Genomic DNA, 20361 nt, shown 5'->3' with positions numbered 1-20361 from the left:
ATGAACTGTGTTTACACAAAATGAATTAAATCATTCATTCATGAATTAAAACTAATTCATGTTTACATTTCAATTACATATTTTTGAAAGAATATTATGATTTAAAAGCTTTATTTTTACCTGGCATAAACGTTTGTTGTTTGTTGCTTAAAAGTAAAATGAATTATGTGCAGTTGAAAAGTTGATGTTTTTATATGCAGACATTTGAAAATAACACATTTTAGTGTTACAATGGCAATCCGCAAAACCGTGGTATTTTTGCTTACGGTTGTCATACCGCCAAAATCTCAAACCGGCCCATGTCTAATTTAAATATAGTCAGTAAAGGTAGTTACTGACACCACAGTGGTACAGAGTTTTCCCTATATAACACAACTAGTTAACACTTCAGTTTAACAGTAACAAGTAATTTGTACAGCGATGCTCGGTTAAGTAATTAGTTTACTTTTTGGCCGCACATCAACCGCTGCTAGTATCTCCACCTCGCTGCTCTTGCTCTCAGGTACGCTGTCAGGAATGTAAATGCGACATACGTCATCACGTCATCACGGGCCAGCATCAAATGTCCAAATTTCAGTCAAAACCGTTCTATTTCATAATAAACAATCTGAAAACAGGGCTTTAAAGGTGACATGGAATGATTGAACGGGGTATTTATTTATTCTTGTTCTGTGATGTGACATGTAGACAAAAATTTTTTGTTTGTTTGGGTCTGTAATGCCTTAGAAGCTTCCTAAAAACCTCTCTCAGATAGTTCTATTAGGGTGGGGGATTTTAAACAAGTGGTTTTGCAGCTATTTGGCTCCCCCTACTGGCTTAACTTGCAATCTCATTACTGATTGGATGACTTTGCTGCCACTCAAAAAATGTAGCCAATTATTTTAAAGTGGAGGGGCAGTGAGATGCTTGTGATGTCATAAGCATCAGTTTTTCAGATTGGGACGTTTTCTGGCTGACATTTCTAAAAGAGGAATTTCTATGAGACTGAGATGTTTAGCATGTCTAGCACTTTTTGTATGTTTGTGAATGCGGGTAGACGACCATTATTCAACAAAGACAAGGTAAAATGGTTTTTCATTCTCTGTCCCCTTTAAGTGTACAATAGCGAACTTGTCCTTTAAAAGTTAAAATGAATGGGAGAGTTAAAGTCATGTCAAAGCAGTGTTTCCCACAGGATTTTGAGAGACTGTGGCGGTGATGATGTCACATGCCGATTAGCATATATGTGACGTCATTGCGTCGTGTTTTACTCTTTGATCTGCCACATTATATTGCATTTTAACACATATTTTTTACATATTATTTGTTCTGTTGTAGGGCTGCAACAACGAATCAATTAAATTGATAAAAATCGATTACTAAAAGAGTTGGCAACGAATTTCATTATCGATTCGTTGTGTCGCATGACGCAGAGACGTATAATAAAAAAAATAAAAAAAATTCAGTTAAGGGCGGAGCGGAGTGAACACAGTCGCGCTGCGTCCCAAACTGCCTATTTCCATACTATATAGTAGGCAAACAGTACGAGAAGTAGTGCTTTTCGCCTACTATATAGTATGGCAGGATCCGGTTTGGGACGCAGCGTCGGTCTCTCTTGCGCACTGTTGCTTTCAGAGTTCGGCAGCTCATAGACAGGGCGGAGAAAGGACAGGGCGGAGAAAAGATAAAATACAGCAAAGGTAGATGAAAACCACATGTCGGTGTTTTACTCCTCCAAAACGTAAGCGCGTCACCTGGAAGTTAGCTGGCAAAGACGTAAACAAACAAAGACGACGCGCTTATGTTTTATGGAGCGACGACAGCGGGTAAAAAATGTTTCTAGAACGAATAAAAAACTCCAATGACAAAATCCAATTATATTAAACAAAAAAAATAAAACTTTGAGAGAGAGTTGTATGAACGCTTTTCCCCATCATGGACCTGTACGTAAAATCATTGCTGCTGGTCTGTACTGTGCGCTCCAGCTCATGCCGAGCAAGGAGACGCATGTGCCCGGCCCAACATACAGTACAACATACAGTAAGTGCCGCCTTTTTTGTACCCTTTATAAAAGGTCCTAGTACCATTTAGGTACAAATATGTATGTTTGAACTGCTAATATGTATTTTAAAGTACTAATATGCAATTTTTGGGTACCAAAGGTGTACCTTTTTGAAAGGGTACTGTCCAGTGACAACTTTTGTACCTTTATTTCTGAGAGTGTACTCATATACTACCTTTCTGATCCCATCAAGAGAGGCTTCTTGATGGGAAATGCATCATAAAAAGTCTATATATTTGGCAGATGTAAAGCATACATGTGTATTTTTTTGTGTTAGTCCATTTTTATTTAATTGTATTATTATTGTAACAGCTCAGGTACGTTCAAGGAGCAACATGTTTGTGCAATTTCTAAAGATTTTAGTTCTGTTTTGAATAAGGGGTTGGAAATGAATGCTTTTCTTGTTTTTTGTTTTTTATCCGATTCATCGATTAATCGAACAAATAATCGACAGATTAATCGATTATTAAAATAATCGTTAGTTGTAGCCCTATTCTGTTGTCTACAAAATAGTGACTAAACACGACCCAGTAACAACCCACGACCCAATAACTCCTTGTTTAATCCAATCAGCTCTTTTTTTTAACTGCTGCTAAAAACGCGCCCTCATCTGACAAAATCATCATACATTTACATTGAGGCTTTACTGATGTTGCTATTCTCATCAGTGTTGCTGCGTTATTTTATTTTAAATACGAGTGGTAGTTTTATTGTATATCCTGTATAGCGCAGACAATTTGTTGCAAATTCAGAAATATGAGAGAATACACAATTGCTGTTACTACAGAACACGTGCAAAGGCATACCGCATCAAACGTAGGGAGAGAGCTCGGACACAGACTCACATCAGAACGGATATGTGTGGGAAACACTAATGCCACAGATAAATCAATGTATGGGAAACACTGCAAAGATATGTTTAGATTCACAGATATCTGTTTTTGGATCATTATAGCATTAAACATTTGGTTAAAGAGCATTCTGCATAATATTTTGTTAAAGTATTAATGTATCTTTTGACATTTTTATTTCATTTAAATATAATAACATCCACACTGTTAACCACATATAACTGTTGAGGGTAAAATAATGCATACTATAGCTTCCATAGTCTATAAAATTATTAACTCATTAATTTTACTTTAAAACTACCTTTTACTCCCATATTTTAAAACTGTGATGAGCATTAATTTAAAAGCTATAGCGAGTGCCAAATATTCACAAATTTTTACTCCAAAACAATAAAAACTAGGGCTGCATGATAAATCACACGCGATTGTCACACGCATCTCATCAGTAAAGCCGGTTCCTTGATTAGTAATAAATCGGCATCAGCTGCTTTCAGATGGAATGGCATTTACTACACAGAGCCGTGGTTCACTGACAAGCGGGGAAATATCGCATTCATAATCGCAGGTGATTACCGTCAGGATCCTTGTAAGTCCCTGGTCTGTCTAAGTGTTACAGGATGAAGTGCAGCCCCATGTTGACTGCATCATCCACTGACCTGTTTGCTCGGTAAGCAAACTGCAGAGAGCCTAGTAAAGCCCGATTTATAGTCGTGCGTAAGTTCTACGCTGTAGGCTATCCGTAGCCTGTGCGAAGCTCTGCGTAGCCTGACGTGCACCTCGCAAACATTTTTACAGCGCGTCAGTTCTACGCGGACCGCAAGCGCTGTAATTGGTCCACCAGAACCCCTCCCATCAGGTAAAAAAACTGCGTCATAGAGTGATTTAACTCAAACTGCATCAAAAGTCACTGTTTATTTACTTCCATCATTGCTGGTCTTCTCAAATCATACACAACAAGTTGCTGTTTCTTCTTCATTTGTGGGTTAACTTGCCAAGCTTCTTCTTCTCTGATGGTCGCGCTGCTGCTGTGGTTACACGCATGGATACTGCCCACCAGCGGTTTCCGCGTGTGTTTGCACATCGATGCTGAGGACGATGCAAAAATATAAATGAAAACGGATGCGGAACCTACGCCACCGCGGCTACGCCGTAGGACCTACACACAACTATAACGAGCCCTTAAGGGTCCAGTGATGTCGTTCAGAAAAGCCAACACCTACCTCTCAAAAGACTTCATGACCACAGACGTTAAAGCGACAGGTCTGTTGTCATTAAGTCCATTCATTTTGGATTTCGTTGGGACAGGGATGATAGTAGAGCATTTAAAGCATGGGGTGACTTCGCACAGCTCTAGTGATCTGTTAAAGATCTGTGTGAAGATGGGGGCCAGCCAGTCAGCACCAGAGTCGTATAATAATAGAGTTACGACACTCACATAGACGTCCGTTGTAAGAATGGAATGCGGAAGTAACAGCGTTTCATGTTGTGACCGGTAGTGACGCATAGTTCCAAACGAAGCACTGAAGCCCATTCATTTCAATGGCACCTGCTGGTAAATCGATGAAATTACCGTTTCTCTTTACATTTTCGGACATTTCATTAATATAGTTAACAGTGATATTTTATGAACTCTGCTGTAGGTAATGATTATCGTTAATAATAACTAGTAAAAAAAATTATATTTTAATGAGTTGTGTATAATGTGTGAATAATATAGATTTAATGGTTTAATATTTTATTACTGGTGGCCATCTACTTTATACTTTTTTTATATATTACGAGTAACACTAGGGGGCAACAGCGACAAGCTATATGCCTTATAAGAAAGTCACACTGCTTCACAATGCTGCTATGTGTTTCATTGTGTTTGGTAAGTAATACGAGTGATGTATCCTCGAAAATCATGTATGATTATATTAACATTTAATGTGAATTTAAAATATGAATTTAAAAAAAAATATATGTTTCTGCTATGCTTCACTGTTACAAATAACCGCGTTGGCGATCTTTTTTGTGGTTTTAATATAGTAAAAGTGTAGGAATTATGTTTTTAGCAGATTGATAGCCATTTATAAAGCCATATTTTGCTACAAAAATAAAAGATAAACTGTGTTGCTGTAGTTGGTATAGATAACCACAGTTATCTTTGGGTCACAATTAAATGTTTATCTTTATTAACTGATTTACATTTCCATCACTCCCTAGTAAAAAAACGTTATAAACATAGTAAGTATAGTAATCAATTCCCATTACAAGCTAATATTTACCTAAAATAGCTGAAAACCTATGCAAACAGATTGACAGCCCTGCTTGGTTTGGAACTGTAGAACGTTAAATGAATCACGTGACCACGCGGCGGCGAGATCAAAGCGTTTCGTAACTCTGTTATTATACGACTCTGGTTAGCACAGGTTTTCAGACAGGCTGGTGTCTTTCTTCTTTTATTTTTCTGAAGACTTGGCGCACACCTTCTTCACAGATCTGATGTGCAGGTATGGGGGAGAGGGGGGTTGCTAGAGGTGTTAGTGGTTGTGTGGAGAGATGATCGTAGCGGGTGTGGGGTGCTAGCCTGGGCGTTTCAAATCTAGAGTAGAACTCATTTCAGGTCTTCAGCTAGGGCTCTGACGGTAGCAGTTTTTTATCACGGCAGTGGTAATGCACAAATTCACCGCGGTGGTGCGGAGGTTATAGATTGATTTTGTGTGTGCGTGTGGGCGCATACGCGTATGCGCACGTGCACATTGATGCATATAGGTCTTATACATAATGCATACATATATTTTGAAATATAAAAATGTAAACGATGATCAGTTATACAGATCTTAACAAACGTGCATGTTTATAGGCGCCAAATTCTTTCTCCGCCGGTGGGTGCTCGTCACAGCGTCAAGCAATGCTTAGGTTACTTAGCAACGAAAGACGCTCTAAAGCACTTTGAAGAGGTGGGAAGCGGAGCGGTCCCGTGAAGCAATAGGGCTGTGCCGATACATCGCGTTCCCCATTAAAAAGACCTGCTTGAAATCGATACTGAATCGCAAAGCAAATTACCCTTGCAGTCCTTACCCTTGCAAATTAGCGCATTAACTCCGCGTCTGCTTTTTTTGGGTTTGGGTTAACACGAACCTGAAGACATCTCACTGGGCGAGATTGTACTTTATATTTTTCATAATTTGTGAGGTGCACACCACCACGGGGCTCACTTCCCGACCGTTGGTTGACTCCACCACTGGTAATTACAACCGTCCCAGCCCTATCTTCAGCAAGCTGCAGGTTGGCCTCAGTGATTGGGGGAGGTTTCTTGTTGTTGGTAATGGCTTTCAGATCTTTTCACACGTGTTAAATGTGAGAAGTTTAAAATTCAGCCTTGCATTACATCTTAAAGTTAGTTATAATAATGCATACCGTAAAGCATGCATGGAAAGAGGAATATTTATGGGGTAATGTGAAGTAATCATAGAATCATTTATACTTTTTAATAATAATAACAGTTTTCTTTCATTGGAAATGGACCCCCCCCCCAAAGTAGTATTGTCCGCTCCATTTGTAAAATCCTAGTTCCGCCATTGAATTAATGATGTTGTATTTCAGCATATTAAGTGTATAATGATAGTGTGCATATTGTGAATGAATTGAATATACTTATTCTTGGTAGCCTTTTGTTAATTCATTAAAATTATCCTATTCAGTTAGCCTATGTTTACTTTACTGACACAGCCCAGTTATTCCTAATTACCAACACACGTCTTCTGCTTACTGATATGGTTTAAAATCTTTAGTTATTTGTTTCTTTGGTTTCTGATGTATTCAAATTAATATATGTAACTTAGAGCAGAGAAATACGATTTTTTTCCTGGAGTGCATGACATAGAAAAATACATATATGGACCTCTGTATATATAAAATCCTGCATACGGCCCTGCAAGTGACTGCTTCAGTGTGGCAGTTCAATGCTGGTTTCTCCAGGAATCTACTCGTAAGTAAACACATTTTAAGTAGGGCTGCACGATAAATTGCATGTGATTGTCACGCGCATCTCGTTGGTAGTAGTGAAGCAGCATCACCTGCTCTCAGAACCGGCTGCCACGCGCATCTCGTTGTTAGTAGTAAAGCAGCATCACCTGCTCTCAGAACCGGCTGCCACGCGCATCTCGTTGTTAGTAGTAAAGCAGCATCACCTGCTCTCAGAACCGGCTGCCGGTTGCCGCTTCTGAAAGCAGCTGATGGTGATTTACTACTAATCAATAAACTGGCTTTACTGAAGAGGTGCACGAGACAATCGCATGCGATTTATCACGCAGTCCTAATTTTAAAGCGTAACTAAACCCCTGGTCAGAGCCTGACTCCACCCACTGGCAATATTTGAAAAATGCAAGAAAAGTGGGCAGATCCCAACGAAGATAGAGGGGACGAACTAAGCTTGTACCAAGTGTGTGGTGAGATCGTAACAAGGGCGTGTTAAGCTTGAACCTGCTTACGTCACGAGTTCTTTTTTGGACCCAACATCCAATAGGAAAATTCAACTGCAGTAGCCACCGTTCAACCTGAAGAGGGCAGCACTCAGACGTTTTTACACCATATATTGTAGTTTTGAAACACTTTATATCCAAATGTCAAAAAACTTACTAAAATCAATGAACAGCACTAATAAAGCATCATTCTTACAGATCATTAACTAAAAAAAGTTGGTTAAGGGTTTAGTTACTCTTTAAGTTACATTATGGAGCCAGAGAAAACTCAAATTATATATTGTAAACAGTTATGCAATGCTAACGTGATGCTAACTAGATGCTTACGTGTTGTTCTGTAACGTTAAAGTCTTTGGTAGCCACCGGTTTTGATAGAATATCTGTTGGAAATCAGAGGTTGTTTGTATTCTTAAGTTACAGACACCGGCCCTGTTGGTGTCTGTTTGTTTATTGAGATAAACATGGTAAGGTTAAAATCTCTTAGTCTCTGTGTCTGTTGGATTACTAACCTAACATTTATATGTAGAGGTCGACCGATTTATCGGCCGGCCGATTAATTGGCCCATTTTTGGCATATTTAAAAAAATCGGCTTTGGACGATTTTGCTGCAAAATTAGGCTGATTAATTGGCAGGCGCATCTGCGGGCACCTAAGCGTTGTTGTAGAACTCGTGACGCTGCCTCTTGCTGCAAGCAGATCGCTCCTGTCCCGTGTGTGTGCAGCCATGCCTTGTTCACAAACAGCTTTAGTAAACGATGGTGGGATCGCGCGAATTATGCAGCCAGTACAACAGCGCGATGGGCTTATGTCTCGCGGTGCACTGTCCGTGCAAAGATTAGGCTCATTTCATGTGATTAATGAGTGATGATGATCTTTGTTTGCGTGACAGAGAGAGCAGAGCCACGCGCGCAAGCTTTCTGTCTTTAAACTGTCTCCCTGCTTTTATTACTCAAAACAGAACTGACTCGATGGCGAAAGGTCGGAAAACCAAATCATATCCACAGAGGAAATGTTTTTCGTGTTGTTCCAGTAACACTTTGTTTACAGTTTTGCGCTGCTCAGTCTGGATTAGAACACAGCGCGTCCGATTCGCGAACTGACTCCTTTGAACGGATTCGTATGAATGAACGGTTGAAACAACAGATCTGTCCCAACACTTAACTCACAAGACGTCACTGTCAGCACAATCAGTCACTTATAGCGCCTCAGAAATGAGAATCTAAATGTGTTTAGAAAGATTTGCCCTAAATAACAGTCTCAACTAAAAAACATAGACATTTACAATGTTAACTTTATGATGAATAAATTATTTATCAGGTCTACCAAATAAGCATTTTATCCTACAAAGCAATAAAAGCCATGGTAAAAAACTGATCAAAGATGATGACAGCAGAGTGTCAGGTAATATCTGTGTCTGATAAATGCATGGTGCAGAGGAGGTTGTAAAAGTCAATGTTTATATGAAGTATATATGAAGAGTTTGGTTCCAAAACGCAATAAACGTCATTTTTGAAAAAAATGAGTTACTGTCAAAATCAGTATTATATCAGGTTAGTATTTAAAAGTAAATTCTTAATTTTAAGCAAAATCCAATATCCGCCGTGTTATTCTGTCATCTTTTCTCCCTTTTTCCCAAAACGCAATAAACGCCACTCCTCCTTTTCTACAGAATGCAATAAATCCGCTCCACAAATTACAGCGCACCATTCCACGCAATGTAAACAAACAATGGCGGTGCGTACTTTGTGATCAACAAACAAACAAAAACGAAATAATACTTTAATAGCATTGATAAACCTGTGATGGTTTTCTGTGACAGGAAAGAAACGTAAGCCGTCAACATCTAATAATTTACGCGAGAGGCAATCAGGAGACGATCGCTTGTTCTCCCGACAGCATCTAGCTTCTCTCGTGCTAACACATTGACCCCAGGGGATCTTAGGGCTGCACGATTCGGAGAAAAAATCTAATTGCAATTTTTCTGATCAAAATTGCGATTCGCGATTTAAAGTGCGATTCATTAGTATATAATAAAAAAGCTACGTCCAGGTTTGTTGTGGTGGTTTTAATAGCACCAAAGAAAGATGCTGTGCTACTGTTTATTTAAGACCTCTTAAACATTGTACCAAGGTGTCTGCAGGACTTTGCTCTTCTGCAGACACACTTTTTTTGAATCTAAGAACATTAAGAAAATACAGTTTAACAAAAATGTATTGAAAGTTTTATTTAAAATAACATATAGGCCAATGTATTTTGGCTGTCACTACAACAATGCTTCTGACAAGCAAATGTTCAGTTTTTTCTTTTAATCATAAGACTATACTCATCTTGTTTTACTTCTCAGGCATCTGTAATAAATGTAAATATATTAGTTATTAGAATCTATGATTTAACATAAGCAAAAAATACAAATAAAACACTGCACAGTCCTCACTGTACGATTTTAAATGTGGAGCTGCAGAAGCTTGTTCAGTTAATTGTAAGGAGTGATTAAAATTTTTGGTGTGTAATAAACATTTCTGACACAGAAAGCACCAGGTTACTGTCTGTCACTTTAGGACACAAGACAGCTTTAAAACTGCTCTGCTTTAATGTACTGATAAACATCCAGCTGTTTATGTTCAATTAGACAAGAAAGAAAACTTAAGTTTAGTGATCAAGCGTGTGCTGACTGCCCTCTGTGTGCGCGCTTCATGAACCCTCGTGCCTTTAAATATACTTTCAAAGCGGTGTGGATGTGCGTGTGCAAGTAAGTATACTGTACCTCTTTCGTCTGTTGTGTTCCGGGCTTTAATGAAACCAGCTTATAGTCTGATGAGGTGCTTGTCATTGTTTGCGATGCATGACGAGAAACGGACGTATATACACACCTTTCTTTAAGTCCAACATTACACAAAAGGGAAATGTTTTCGCGCATTTCTGTCCTTTCATTTGCCGGTTAATGAGTTATAATGGGTTTTAAAAATCACTGAATCCAAAATCTGCCAACTTCCATGACATTCCTTTTTGTGCAGTTAATTTCATTTGTATGCATTTCGCGATTCTGTCTGTGTTTTCCGCATCGCGGAAATCATATGGCCGTACACTTTGTTGGGGAGTTGAACTGCTGCTCGCGCAATGACGTTATCTGACGTTCAGTCAGCACCTCAGTGTTAATGCCCTCTATTGGTTCAAACACATCAAACGTAAAATGCGCATGGAGCGAACTGTCAAAAACTGCGTACTAGATGATTGTTATATGTGATAGTTCTGAATCGAAATAATCGCAGCTTTTGCGATTCGAAAATCGCACCCACCCAAATCGCGATTTCGGTTTAAAAAACGATTAATCGTTCCCTAGGGGATCTTATGATAAACTTTCCATAATTTTACTTAAAGTCAACGTGTTGAAAATGTTAAGCAACGACGTCAAGTTTAACCGTGCAGCAATGACAGTGTTCCTAATATGACAAAGTAGGGCTGTCACTTTTGAGAAAAATCAAATTCGAACGGATTTCGAATATCATGCAATGTATCCGAATATATTCGAATATCTAACCCCCCCCCCGCGTGTGCATAAAAAAACCCACCGTAATGGAGATTCAATCACAAAATTATTAACAGTGACAGTCATAAACAGAGTTGTCTGGATTACTTTTTTACTTAATGTTTGAAACAGCAGGTTATCAACTTATGAATAACAAACTTATATATATATATATAAAAAAAACGATTCAGAACAGTTACAAACAATAACGTGACAACTTAAATAGCAGCAGGAGTATATAGGCAGACCCAAACGGAATTCGCGCCTGCAGATTTCTGCAGAAAACTCCGCGAAATTCGACGGATTTAATGCCCGTCATTGACAAGCACACATATCCCGCGCTTGAGCGTGTTTGTGAGAAGTAATCTCATTGACAACAAGCACACATACAGCCTATAACCCGCGCGTTTGTGAGCCGTCATTGACAAGTACATTAACCCTGCGCGTGCTGTTTGCTCGCCCGTTTTCAATGATAGAGAGCACAAACCCTTTGATACTTGAGATGAAATTAAACTTACCGCTGATTAAAGCAGATCTCACTTGACTCTGTCGTCTATGTGACGCGCGACAGGCAACACATCATCATTTAAAATCCGTTTACAAGACAAATGCTGTTGTTGTTTAATATAAAGTTTACATTGCGTTGTAAAAATGATGAAATTATCCTTATACATGCTAATTTCATAATGCGAACGTATTAACACAAGCTTTTTATTCTGCTATAATGTTTAACACTATAAACAATATGTAATTTTATATACAAACTATAATTCTATCTTGACATGCACATGAGGTTCATTTTGGTCCCATTTGATTCCCTCTCTTGCGCACAGTTGCCGTCGTCGGTCTCACTCTCAGCCTCCTTCCTATTAAGAGGTGTTACTGTAAAAAATGTGCCACATGGCATTTAAAAAACCGGATGGTTTATTTATAGTTTGAATACGGTAGGGCTGCAACAACGAATCGATTAAATCGATAAAAATCGATTACTAAAAGTGTTGGCAACGAATTTCATTATCGATTCGTTGTGTCGCGTGACGCAGAGACGTTTAATAAAAAAAAGGAAAAACTTCAGTTAAGCGCGAAGCGGAGTGAACACACTCGCACTGCGTTCCAAACTGCCTAATTCCTTACTATATAGTAGGCAAAGAGTACGAGAAGTAGTGCTTTTCGCCTACTATATAGTATGGAAGTATGCGGTTTGGGACGGAGCGTCGGTCTCTCTCGCGCACTGTTGCTTGCAGAGTTCGGCGCCTCATAGACAGGGCGGAGAAATTACAGGGCGGCGGGGAAAATATAAAAAAAACAGCAAAGGTAGAGGAAAACCACATGTCAGTGTTTTACTCCCCCCAAACGTAAGCGCGTCACCTGGAAGTTGTAGCCGGCAAAGAGGTAATCAAACAAAGACGACACGCTTATGCTTTATGGAGCGACGACAGCGAGTAAAAAAAGTTTCTAGAACGAATAAAAAACTCCAATGATATTAAACAAAGAAATAAAACGTTGAGAGAGAGTTGTATGGACGCTTTTCCCTGTCATAGACCTGTATGTTAAATCATCGCGCGTCACTCTCCTGCTGTTCTGTACTGCGCGCTCCAGCTCATGCAGAGCAAGGAGACGCGCGTGCCCGGCCCAACATACAGTACATCATACAGTAAGTGCCGCCTTTTGTTGCATAAATATCGTCTTACATTTTTTAAGGCGAAGTAATGAATGGTGTATTTGCATTTTGTGCGGGAGTAGAAGACGCATTTTCCGTTTTCACAAGACGCCTTTATGTGGCCAAATGTAATGGAACAGTTTTAACAAATGAGATAGCTATCCGATCAGAGAAAACACATAAAGTCAAATATAAGGTACAAAGCTGTCACTCGGGCAGTACCCTTTATAAAAGGTCCTAATATGTACCATTTAGGTACAAATATGTATCTTTGAACTGCCAATATGTACTGTTGAAGTACTAATATGCACTTTTTGGGTACAAAGGTGTACTTTTTTGAAAGGGTACTGTCCAGTGACAACTTTTGTACTTTTATTTCTGAGAGTGTACTCATATATCTTTTTGATCCCACCAAGAGAGGCTTCTTGATGGGAAATGCATCATAAAAAGTCTATATATTTGGCAGATGTAAAGCATACATGTGTATTTTTTTGTGTTAGTCCATTTTTATTTTTTTTATTATTATTGTAACAGCTCAGGTGTGTTCAATAAGCAACAAGTTTGTGCACTTTCTAAAGATTTTAGTTCTGTTTTGAATAAGGGGTTGGAAATGAATGCTTTTCTTGTTTTTTGTTTTTTATCCGATTCATCGATTAATCGAACAAATAATCGACAGATTAATCGATTATTAAAATAATCGTTAGTTGCAGCCCTAGAATACGGATATTTCACGTCATGTTCGAATGCATATTCGAATATCGAATAAAAAGTGACAGCCCTATGACAAAGTAAGTGTTTTGATTAATGCCATTAATGTTTATTTTTTTTATCAGTGTGTACAACTGTTCACCTAAATGAATATAAAGCAAAAATGAATGCACATTTATACATTGATTGAATAGATTTATAGAATTTTGAGGAAAAAAAAACTTGTCATGGACTTATTGCATTTTGTGGAAAAAATTATTTGTTTTTATAATAAATCTTTGAAAATCAAGTTATGGATTTGAATTTTTTATGTTTTTATAACCTAAAGATGTTATGTGAAAGTTTGTACCAGAAAATAGTGGTTTTCATCTTGTCACTTTCTTGGTATAGAAAACAAGTTTTTACCGAAATTTGTCAAAATGGATTTATTGGTTTTGGAACCCAGTGTTTCCCATACGTTGATTTATTCGTGGCGCACCGCCACAGAATCAGCGCTGGCCGCCACAAATAGATTTTTCATGATCCCCATTTACATTTATATTTTACTGTTTAAAAACGTCTTAATTCATTGTTGCAAGCACCCAGCGCGCCCCCTCCCTTTCTATGTTGCATGCAGCGCATGCCTCTCTCTCTCTCTCTCTCTCTCTCTCTCTCATGAGCGTGAAAAGGTGGCGGTGTTTCAATGTCCGTTCCTGCGTATACTTTCTTTTTCGCGTAAACGTCAACAGTCACAGATTTTACTGACAGAGAAGACGGCGATTACTTGACAAAAGGTTAGCATTAGTGTTTCCCACACACACCCGTTCTCTCCCTCTCTATAATGCGATATGCCTGCGCACGTGTTTTGTAGTAACTTTGTGTAACAGTTACTGTGTATTCTCTCATATTTCTAAATTTTCACCCAATTGTCTGCGCTATATGCGACAATAAAACTCGCATTTAAATAAAAAGGGTCTCATAACAAGACATTGATGAGAAGAGCAACAGCAGTAAGACTTCAATGTAAATGTATGGTGATTTATATACCAGCTGTAAACATACACGTACGTTTCGTAATTTCCTGTTATTTTGCGGGTTTCTTTCAAATATAAAAGCGCTTAAGCATTTACTTTTAAACAAGTCAGTGGCAAGTCAGTTCCTGAATAACACGACACAAACTTTAAAAAGTCAAATTCACTTCTCAGAGGCACAGAACTGTTCCTGAAACTGATGTTCTCCCCAAACTGAAATTAAACACAGTGTTTCGAGTTTTTCTCGTCTGTGTCATGTTGATATCAAGAACCAACGTGCACATGACGACGAGAGAGGTGACCTGCTGCGCAATCGAGTTACCCCTCCCACTTCTGAATGTTTAACTGAGATTGTCTGACAACAGAACTGCTAATATGTAAATAATAGCAATCAGTTGCTTTAAAATGCAATATAACGTGACAGATCAAAGAGTAGAAGTGAAACATATTTCAGGTGCCAACACTCGATCAAACCGGATCAAACGCAAACGCGTGATGACGTCACATATATGCTAATTAGAGTGTGACGTCATCACCGCCACAAGTCTCTCAAAATCCTGTGGGAAACACTGGAACCAAACTCTTCATATGAAAAAACGATAAGTATCTTACACCATCGCGGCTACGCCATAGGACGTACGCACAACTATATTGAGCCCTTTAGAGTTTACATTCAAAATTGACAATTGTCTTAACAAATCATAAATTAAATTATATTTGACTTTTGAATTATTATTTTAAATATGTGATACTGAAATCTTTTTTTTTGTGGAGTTAGTGAAAATTTTGGCAGGGCAAGTGAAAACCTGAACCAATGTTACGACCGGGCCAATATAAAACATATTTTTACGTTCAAAAATATTTTTACAGTTTTAAATAATCTATTACTTTTATTTGTATAATCAAAATCAGCAGAATATTCAAGTCCCTTTTAGTTGTGATATGAAAAAGTGAGGTAGCAACCGTTGCCGTCAACCCCTGGGAGTTAATACTTGAGTGTAATAATTGATTGTGATTTTCATACCGTTTACAAGCTTGCCCTAACCGAGCTGCTCATGTTACATGGGCAGACCTAAATCACTTCATTACTGCACAGCTCAGCTGCAAATGCGCATCACTTCTGTGCAGGTCATGCTGCATGTGGCAGACGTGAATCAAAAGGAGTGGATGGCAACAATTTCCTTCTGTTTCATTTTAATAATACAGAGGTTCTGATTATTCAACCTCTAACAAAAATTGGTGAAATACAACATTTCTTTAGATGCTTGTACTTTTGTTTCGTCTTCCACCAGTGTTTCCCATACATGGATTTACTCATGGCGCACCGCCACAGAATCAACACTGGCCGCCACGGATAGATTTTCCATGATTCACATTTACATTTATATTTTACTGTTTAAAATCGGTTTAATTCATTATTGCGGGCAGTCAGCGTTAAGTCACTATTAGGGATGGGCACGAGTACTCGATTGCTCAAGTACTCGAACGTGGCATCGATTATCAACCACAAAAATGATGATCATTTGGGTTTATTTATTTATTTTTGGTTATGGCGGCATTTGGTTGTCGGTTGTAGGTTGTAACAACCCGCCGATCCGCGGAATTATCTGTTTGTTTTTGAATCACGCATGGTAATGTTACTGATGTCATACGCCGGTCTGCTTAGCTCAACACAACGTCAAACACGCATCTCCAGACCCAGTCTTTACTACCACAGGCGCTTGTAACGCTAACCAGACATCCAATGCTGCTATATCCACAAAAAAAATAAAAATAAACCCACATGATCATCGATTTCGTGATCGATCATCGATGCTACATTTGAGTACTCGAGCAATCGAGTACTCGTGCCCATCCCTATAATACAGTGTATTACTTAGTAGAAATGTGAATATTTGGTTAGCATGTTGATTTATGGTATGTGCCCCTAAATTTTGTTGTTGCGCCCCTAAAATTTTCAGTTGGGGGCCACTGTGCTCCTAGTGAAAAAAGTTAGTCGGGAGTCCTGTCCCGTTAAGGTCATGATAAATTCAATCATTCGTCTTCTATGTCAGTAACATCCATGACTGTTGACGTTTATGCAAAAAAACGTATATGTAGGACACTGAAAATACCACCACTTTTTCACTGTTATGTGAGAAAGAGGCGCGCACTGTCGAAGCGCTGCACACAACATGAGCGAGAAAGAGGGGGGGGGGGGGGCGCTCGCAACAATGAATTAAGCCATTTTAAACAGTAAAATATAATGTAAATGGAAATCATGACAAATTTGTGGCTGCCATTGTTGATTCTGTGGCGGTGCGCCACGAGTAAATCAATGTGTGAGATACACTGGTGTATGTCTATGCTTGTATCTCACAGTAAGTTTGTCTCTGCAATATGAACATGAGCCTCATGTGACTGCCATTATAAATCCAGGTCATAATCAACTTACAGCATTGTTTGCTGGTGTTTGTTTGTTCAGTTTGTTAGATCAGTCTGAATCATAATCTAATGCTTCCCCTTTGTTTGTTTTTTAGTAAGATGACACAAACTGAAGTTGCAGTGCTGTATTAATTACATTGTTCTGTACAAAAGGAGGAAAAAGTTTGGTAACCATAAAGTAAAACCAAGACATTTAGGTTTTTACAGAAAAGGATTCTGTATCATTTTGAATAAATGATAACAATAGGCACTATTTTACTATTTACATAGACTGTGAGGAGCGAGCAAAAAATAGAAATGGTGAAGATGGTGAATCAGTGGATCACTAGCAAACTGATAACACAATGCTTTCAGCGGGGATCGGGAATCTAATCCTACCCTGCTGTTTCACCTAACAAAGAGGCACCTCAGCCTGCAAGAGCAAATGGGTAGAGACTACAAAGCCACCTGACATTCATCCCAGATCCGGTTCTGCCTGATGCCCATCCTTATGCTGCCCAACTGATGACTACAATCACTAGCTTGGCTATTACATGTGTCACCCACAAGCAATATGAGACTTCTTCTCTAGCACCAGAGTCAATTGAAGTAAACAGAGAGCAAGCAACTATGCCCGTATTTTGTGCAGTTTACGGTTGCAGTAACCCCTGCTGAATTAATCGCATGGGATTACCTTTCACAAGTAAGATTGAAAAATAATTTTGGTTATTTTACCATTTATAATATTATGTCATCATAACTAACGTTACTTAGGTGTGACCAAACCTTGTGAAAAGCGTCAGTCTATGGGTGCACCCCAATTCAGGGGCTGCGGCTTCCAAGGCCGTATTTTAAGGCCAATGACGTCACCTTCACATGCAGCCTTCAAATGTGGCATTAAGGGCGATTTATAGTCGTGCGTAGGTCCTACGGCGTAGCTACAGCGTAGGCTATCCGTAGCCTGTGCGTAGCTCTGCGTAGCCTGATGCGCACCTCACAAAATTTCTAACAGCGCGTCAGCTCTACGCCGACCGTAAGCGCTGTGATTGGTCCACCAGAACCCCTCCCGTCAGGTAAAAAAACTGCGTCATAGGTATTTCCGTTTGAGACGGTGAAAACAAAGATGAGCCAAGTTGAGGAGTGATTTAACTCAAACTGAAACATAAGTCGCTGTTTATTTACTTCCATCATTGCTGGTCTTCTCAAATTATACACAACAAGTTGCTATTTCTTTTTCGTTTGTGGGTTTACTTGCTTAGCTTCTTCTTCTGTGACGACTTCTGCTGCTACTGTGGTTACACGCGTGATTACTGCCAACCAGCGGTTTCGCCTGTGTTTGCACGTCGACGTGGACGGCGACGCACAAGTATAAATGAAAACCGACGCGGAACCTACGCCGCCGCTGCTTCGCCGTAGGACCTACGCACGACTATAAATCGCCCTTAACTTTCCCTTGAAACCCAGGATCCATAGATGTATCCTTCATAGCCTTGGCTATCCCAATATTCAATGTGCACCACAATGTTCGTCAGAGCTATGCACAGCCTATGCATAACCTATGGTGTAGAACCTACGTATGACTATAAATTACACTTAAGCCTGGTTTCTCCTTTTCTGTTTCGATTTTAGTTCCTTGCCTTCGATGATACTATCGCCTTGTTGACTTGCTTACTGTTGTAAACTGTTAACATTAGCTAAGCTAAGAGTTTTGTAAATTCTGTTAATATAGCTTTCATTATAATGGTCCAGCTACAATCTTAAAAGCATCACTATTTCACTTTTGTAAGTGTGTGTTGCTGGAGTGCTCTTAATGATAATGATTTTTACATTACTGTTTATGGTATCATTGCAAATTCTGCAGCATTAAACCATTAAATAATTTAAATTAACGTAATCATGTACACAATGTACAAAAATACTGAGGTGCAAAATAGTATTTGGCAATATAAGGTCAATATAGATATCATCAACTGACTATTTACACAGAACTGTTACTTTTTTACGGTGTAAATAGAATATATGGTTATTTTCATTAAATAGAATCAGGAAATGTGTGCATATATCCACTGAAATCGGATATGGGCACCAAATCATGGTTTTTGATGGAAAAGTGCAACCCAGGTTCAAATTCGGGACAGGCTCTGGGACTAGCCCAAGTAAAAAAGAGGCATTCACGGCAGAGGAAATGATACTTGCAGCTATCACACCATCTACTGCAACCTCACTTTTATGATGTTGTCTGAGAAGGCTCTCTGACTGTGTTTGTGCTTTTTTTCTCGCCAAAATCCTTTTATCCATTTTTCATAGATGGTCCATCAGATGTACTTTGCATTTTACCTGTTATCTCGGACCATGTACATGGCTGCAGTTGTAAAAGGACAACACACAGCACCTAGAAGGTCAAAAGCACTGTACACTGTAAGTGCCTTACTGTAAAGAAAGTATGCAATTTTTCATAAAAATTTATATGTTTGAACCAACTTTAAAAAAGGTCCAGATCGAATACAGTCAATTTTACAGGTTTTACCGAAATGCAAAGCTTACATACGCAAGCATGCAAATGAACTGTCGTTGCACAGACTGTACAAAGGGAAGTAATTACGTCACTTAACAGACATCGGCTCGCTATCAAAAGTAATACGAAAAGCAAAGAAGTGAACCGACTAAACTCGATATATATGTATGTGTGTGTGTAAATAAAAAAGTGATTTCACAAATTCATGATAGCAAAGCAGAGCACAGACAATAAGTACCCTAAATATAAGAACAAAGATGTGATGATCATACGATAGTGATAAGGACGGGAAGGAAGAAAGCGGGACCGGTATATTAGGATGATAAACTCATACATATTAAAACCCTGATGAGAATAAGTCAAAACTTCGGGTGAATGTGTACGGCAATGCAGCATTTGTTTAAATGCGCTGCCTGTAACACACTGCAGTGACTCTCTTTGTATTTCCCTCCCCCATTGATTCCCTTCAGCGCTCCCGACAACGTGTTCATAGTACCGCACAATGGACTATGTATGCACACATATATACATGTCTGTGATATACAAAAGACCATTTATAAGAGACATAGCGAACCGTACAAGCACAAACATATAAATAAGTGGAAATGTAATTAATTTTCTACCTCTGAGCACGTAATAAAGACACAAAGCAAGACCTATCAGAACCCTGGGGAAAATAATCAAACGCACCAAACCTTTACAACACGTTGGTGTCAGGAGCCATTTATCAACATAAATGTACTAAACGGATGTTATTGAGTTGACCATGCTGCTTGCCGTGCAAACGTGTGTACATAATGGTGCATTTAACCAGATGTGTACGCTTAATAAAGACAACTGGGTGACATAATAAGTTGGAAGATAAAGCGTTACAACGTTATAACTCTATTATAACTCACCTTTTGATTCGTATCTTTCATTCTTTCATGGCGTGTTTTCGGTAACGGATCGGATGGACGGGACATGCCGAGGAAATAAAATCAGCTCCACCAACAGGAGCCGGGCAGTTTAAAATCCAGTTATTTGTAGCGTACCAAGTAAATAACCATCCAACGAGAGATTTAAAACTATAAAAATGCGTGTAAATTAAATCTCCATTTAGTCTGTAGTAAACTCTGTGTTTAATGAAGCGTTTTTTACAGGAAACTCCACAGCCTTCATCGGTGTGATCCTGATCCCAA

At 38.9% G+C, this 20361-nt stretch overlaps 1 protein-coding gene across 1 annotated transcript in view; it reads right to left on the bottom strand.

Moving 5' to 3' along the window:
* arhgef2b (rho/rac guanine nucleotide exchange factor (GEF) 2b) overlaps positions 1–20361 on the bottom strand; it is a 52698-nt gene extending 32337 nt beyond the window's left edge. Inside the window, exon 1 of the mRNA XM_065243062.2 lies at positions 20080–20361. Within this exon, the coding sequence (XP_065099134.1) occupies positions 20080–20145 (66 nt within the window). The 5' untranslated portion in view covers positions 20146–20361. The remainder of the gene's footprint in view (positions 1–20079) is intronic.

This window comes from Paramisgurnus dabryanus, chromosome 13 (assembly GCF_030506205.2).
Source record: "Paramisgurnus dabryanus chromosome 13, PD_genome_1.1, whole genome shotgun sequence".
NCBI classification, from domain to species: domain Eukaryota; kingdom Metazoa; phylum Chordata; class Actinopteri; order Cypriniformes; family Cobitidae; genus Paramisgurnus; species Paramisgurnus dabryanus.
This window is presented reverse-complemented; position numbering and strand designations above follow the sequence as displayed.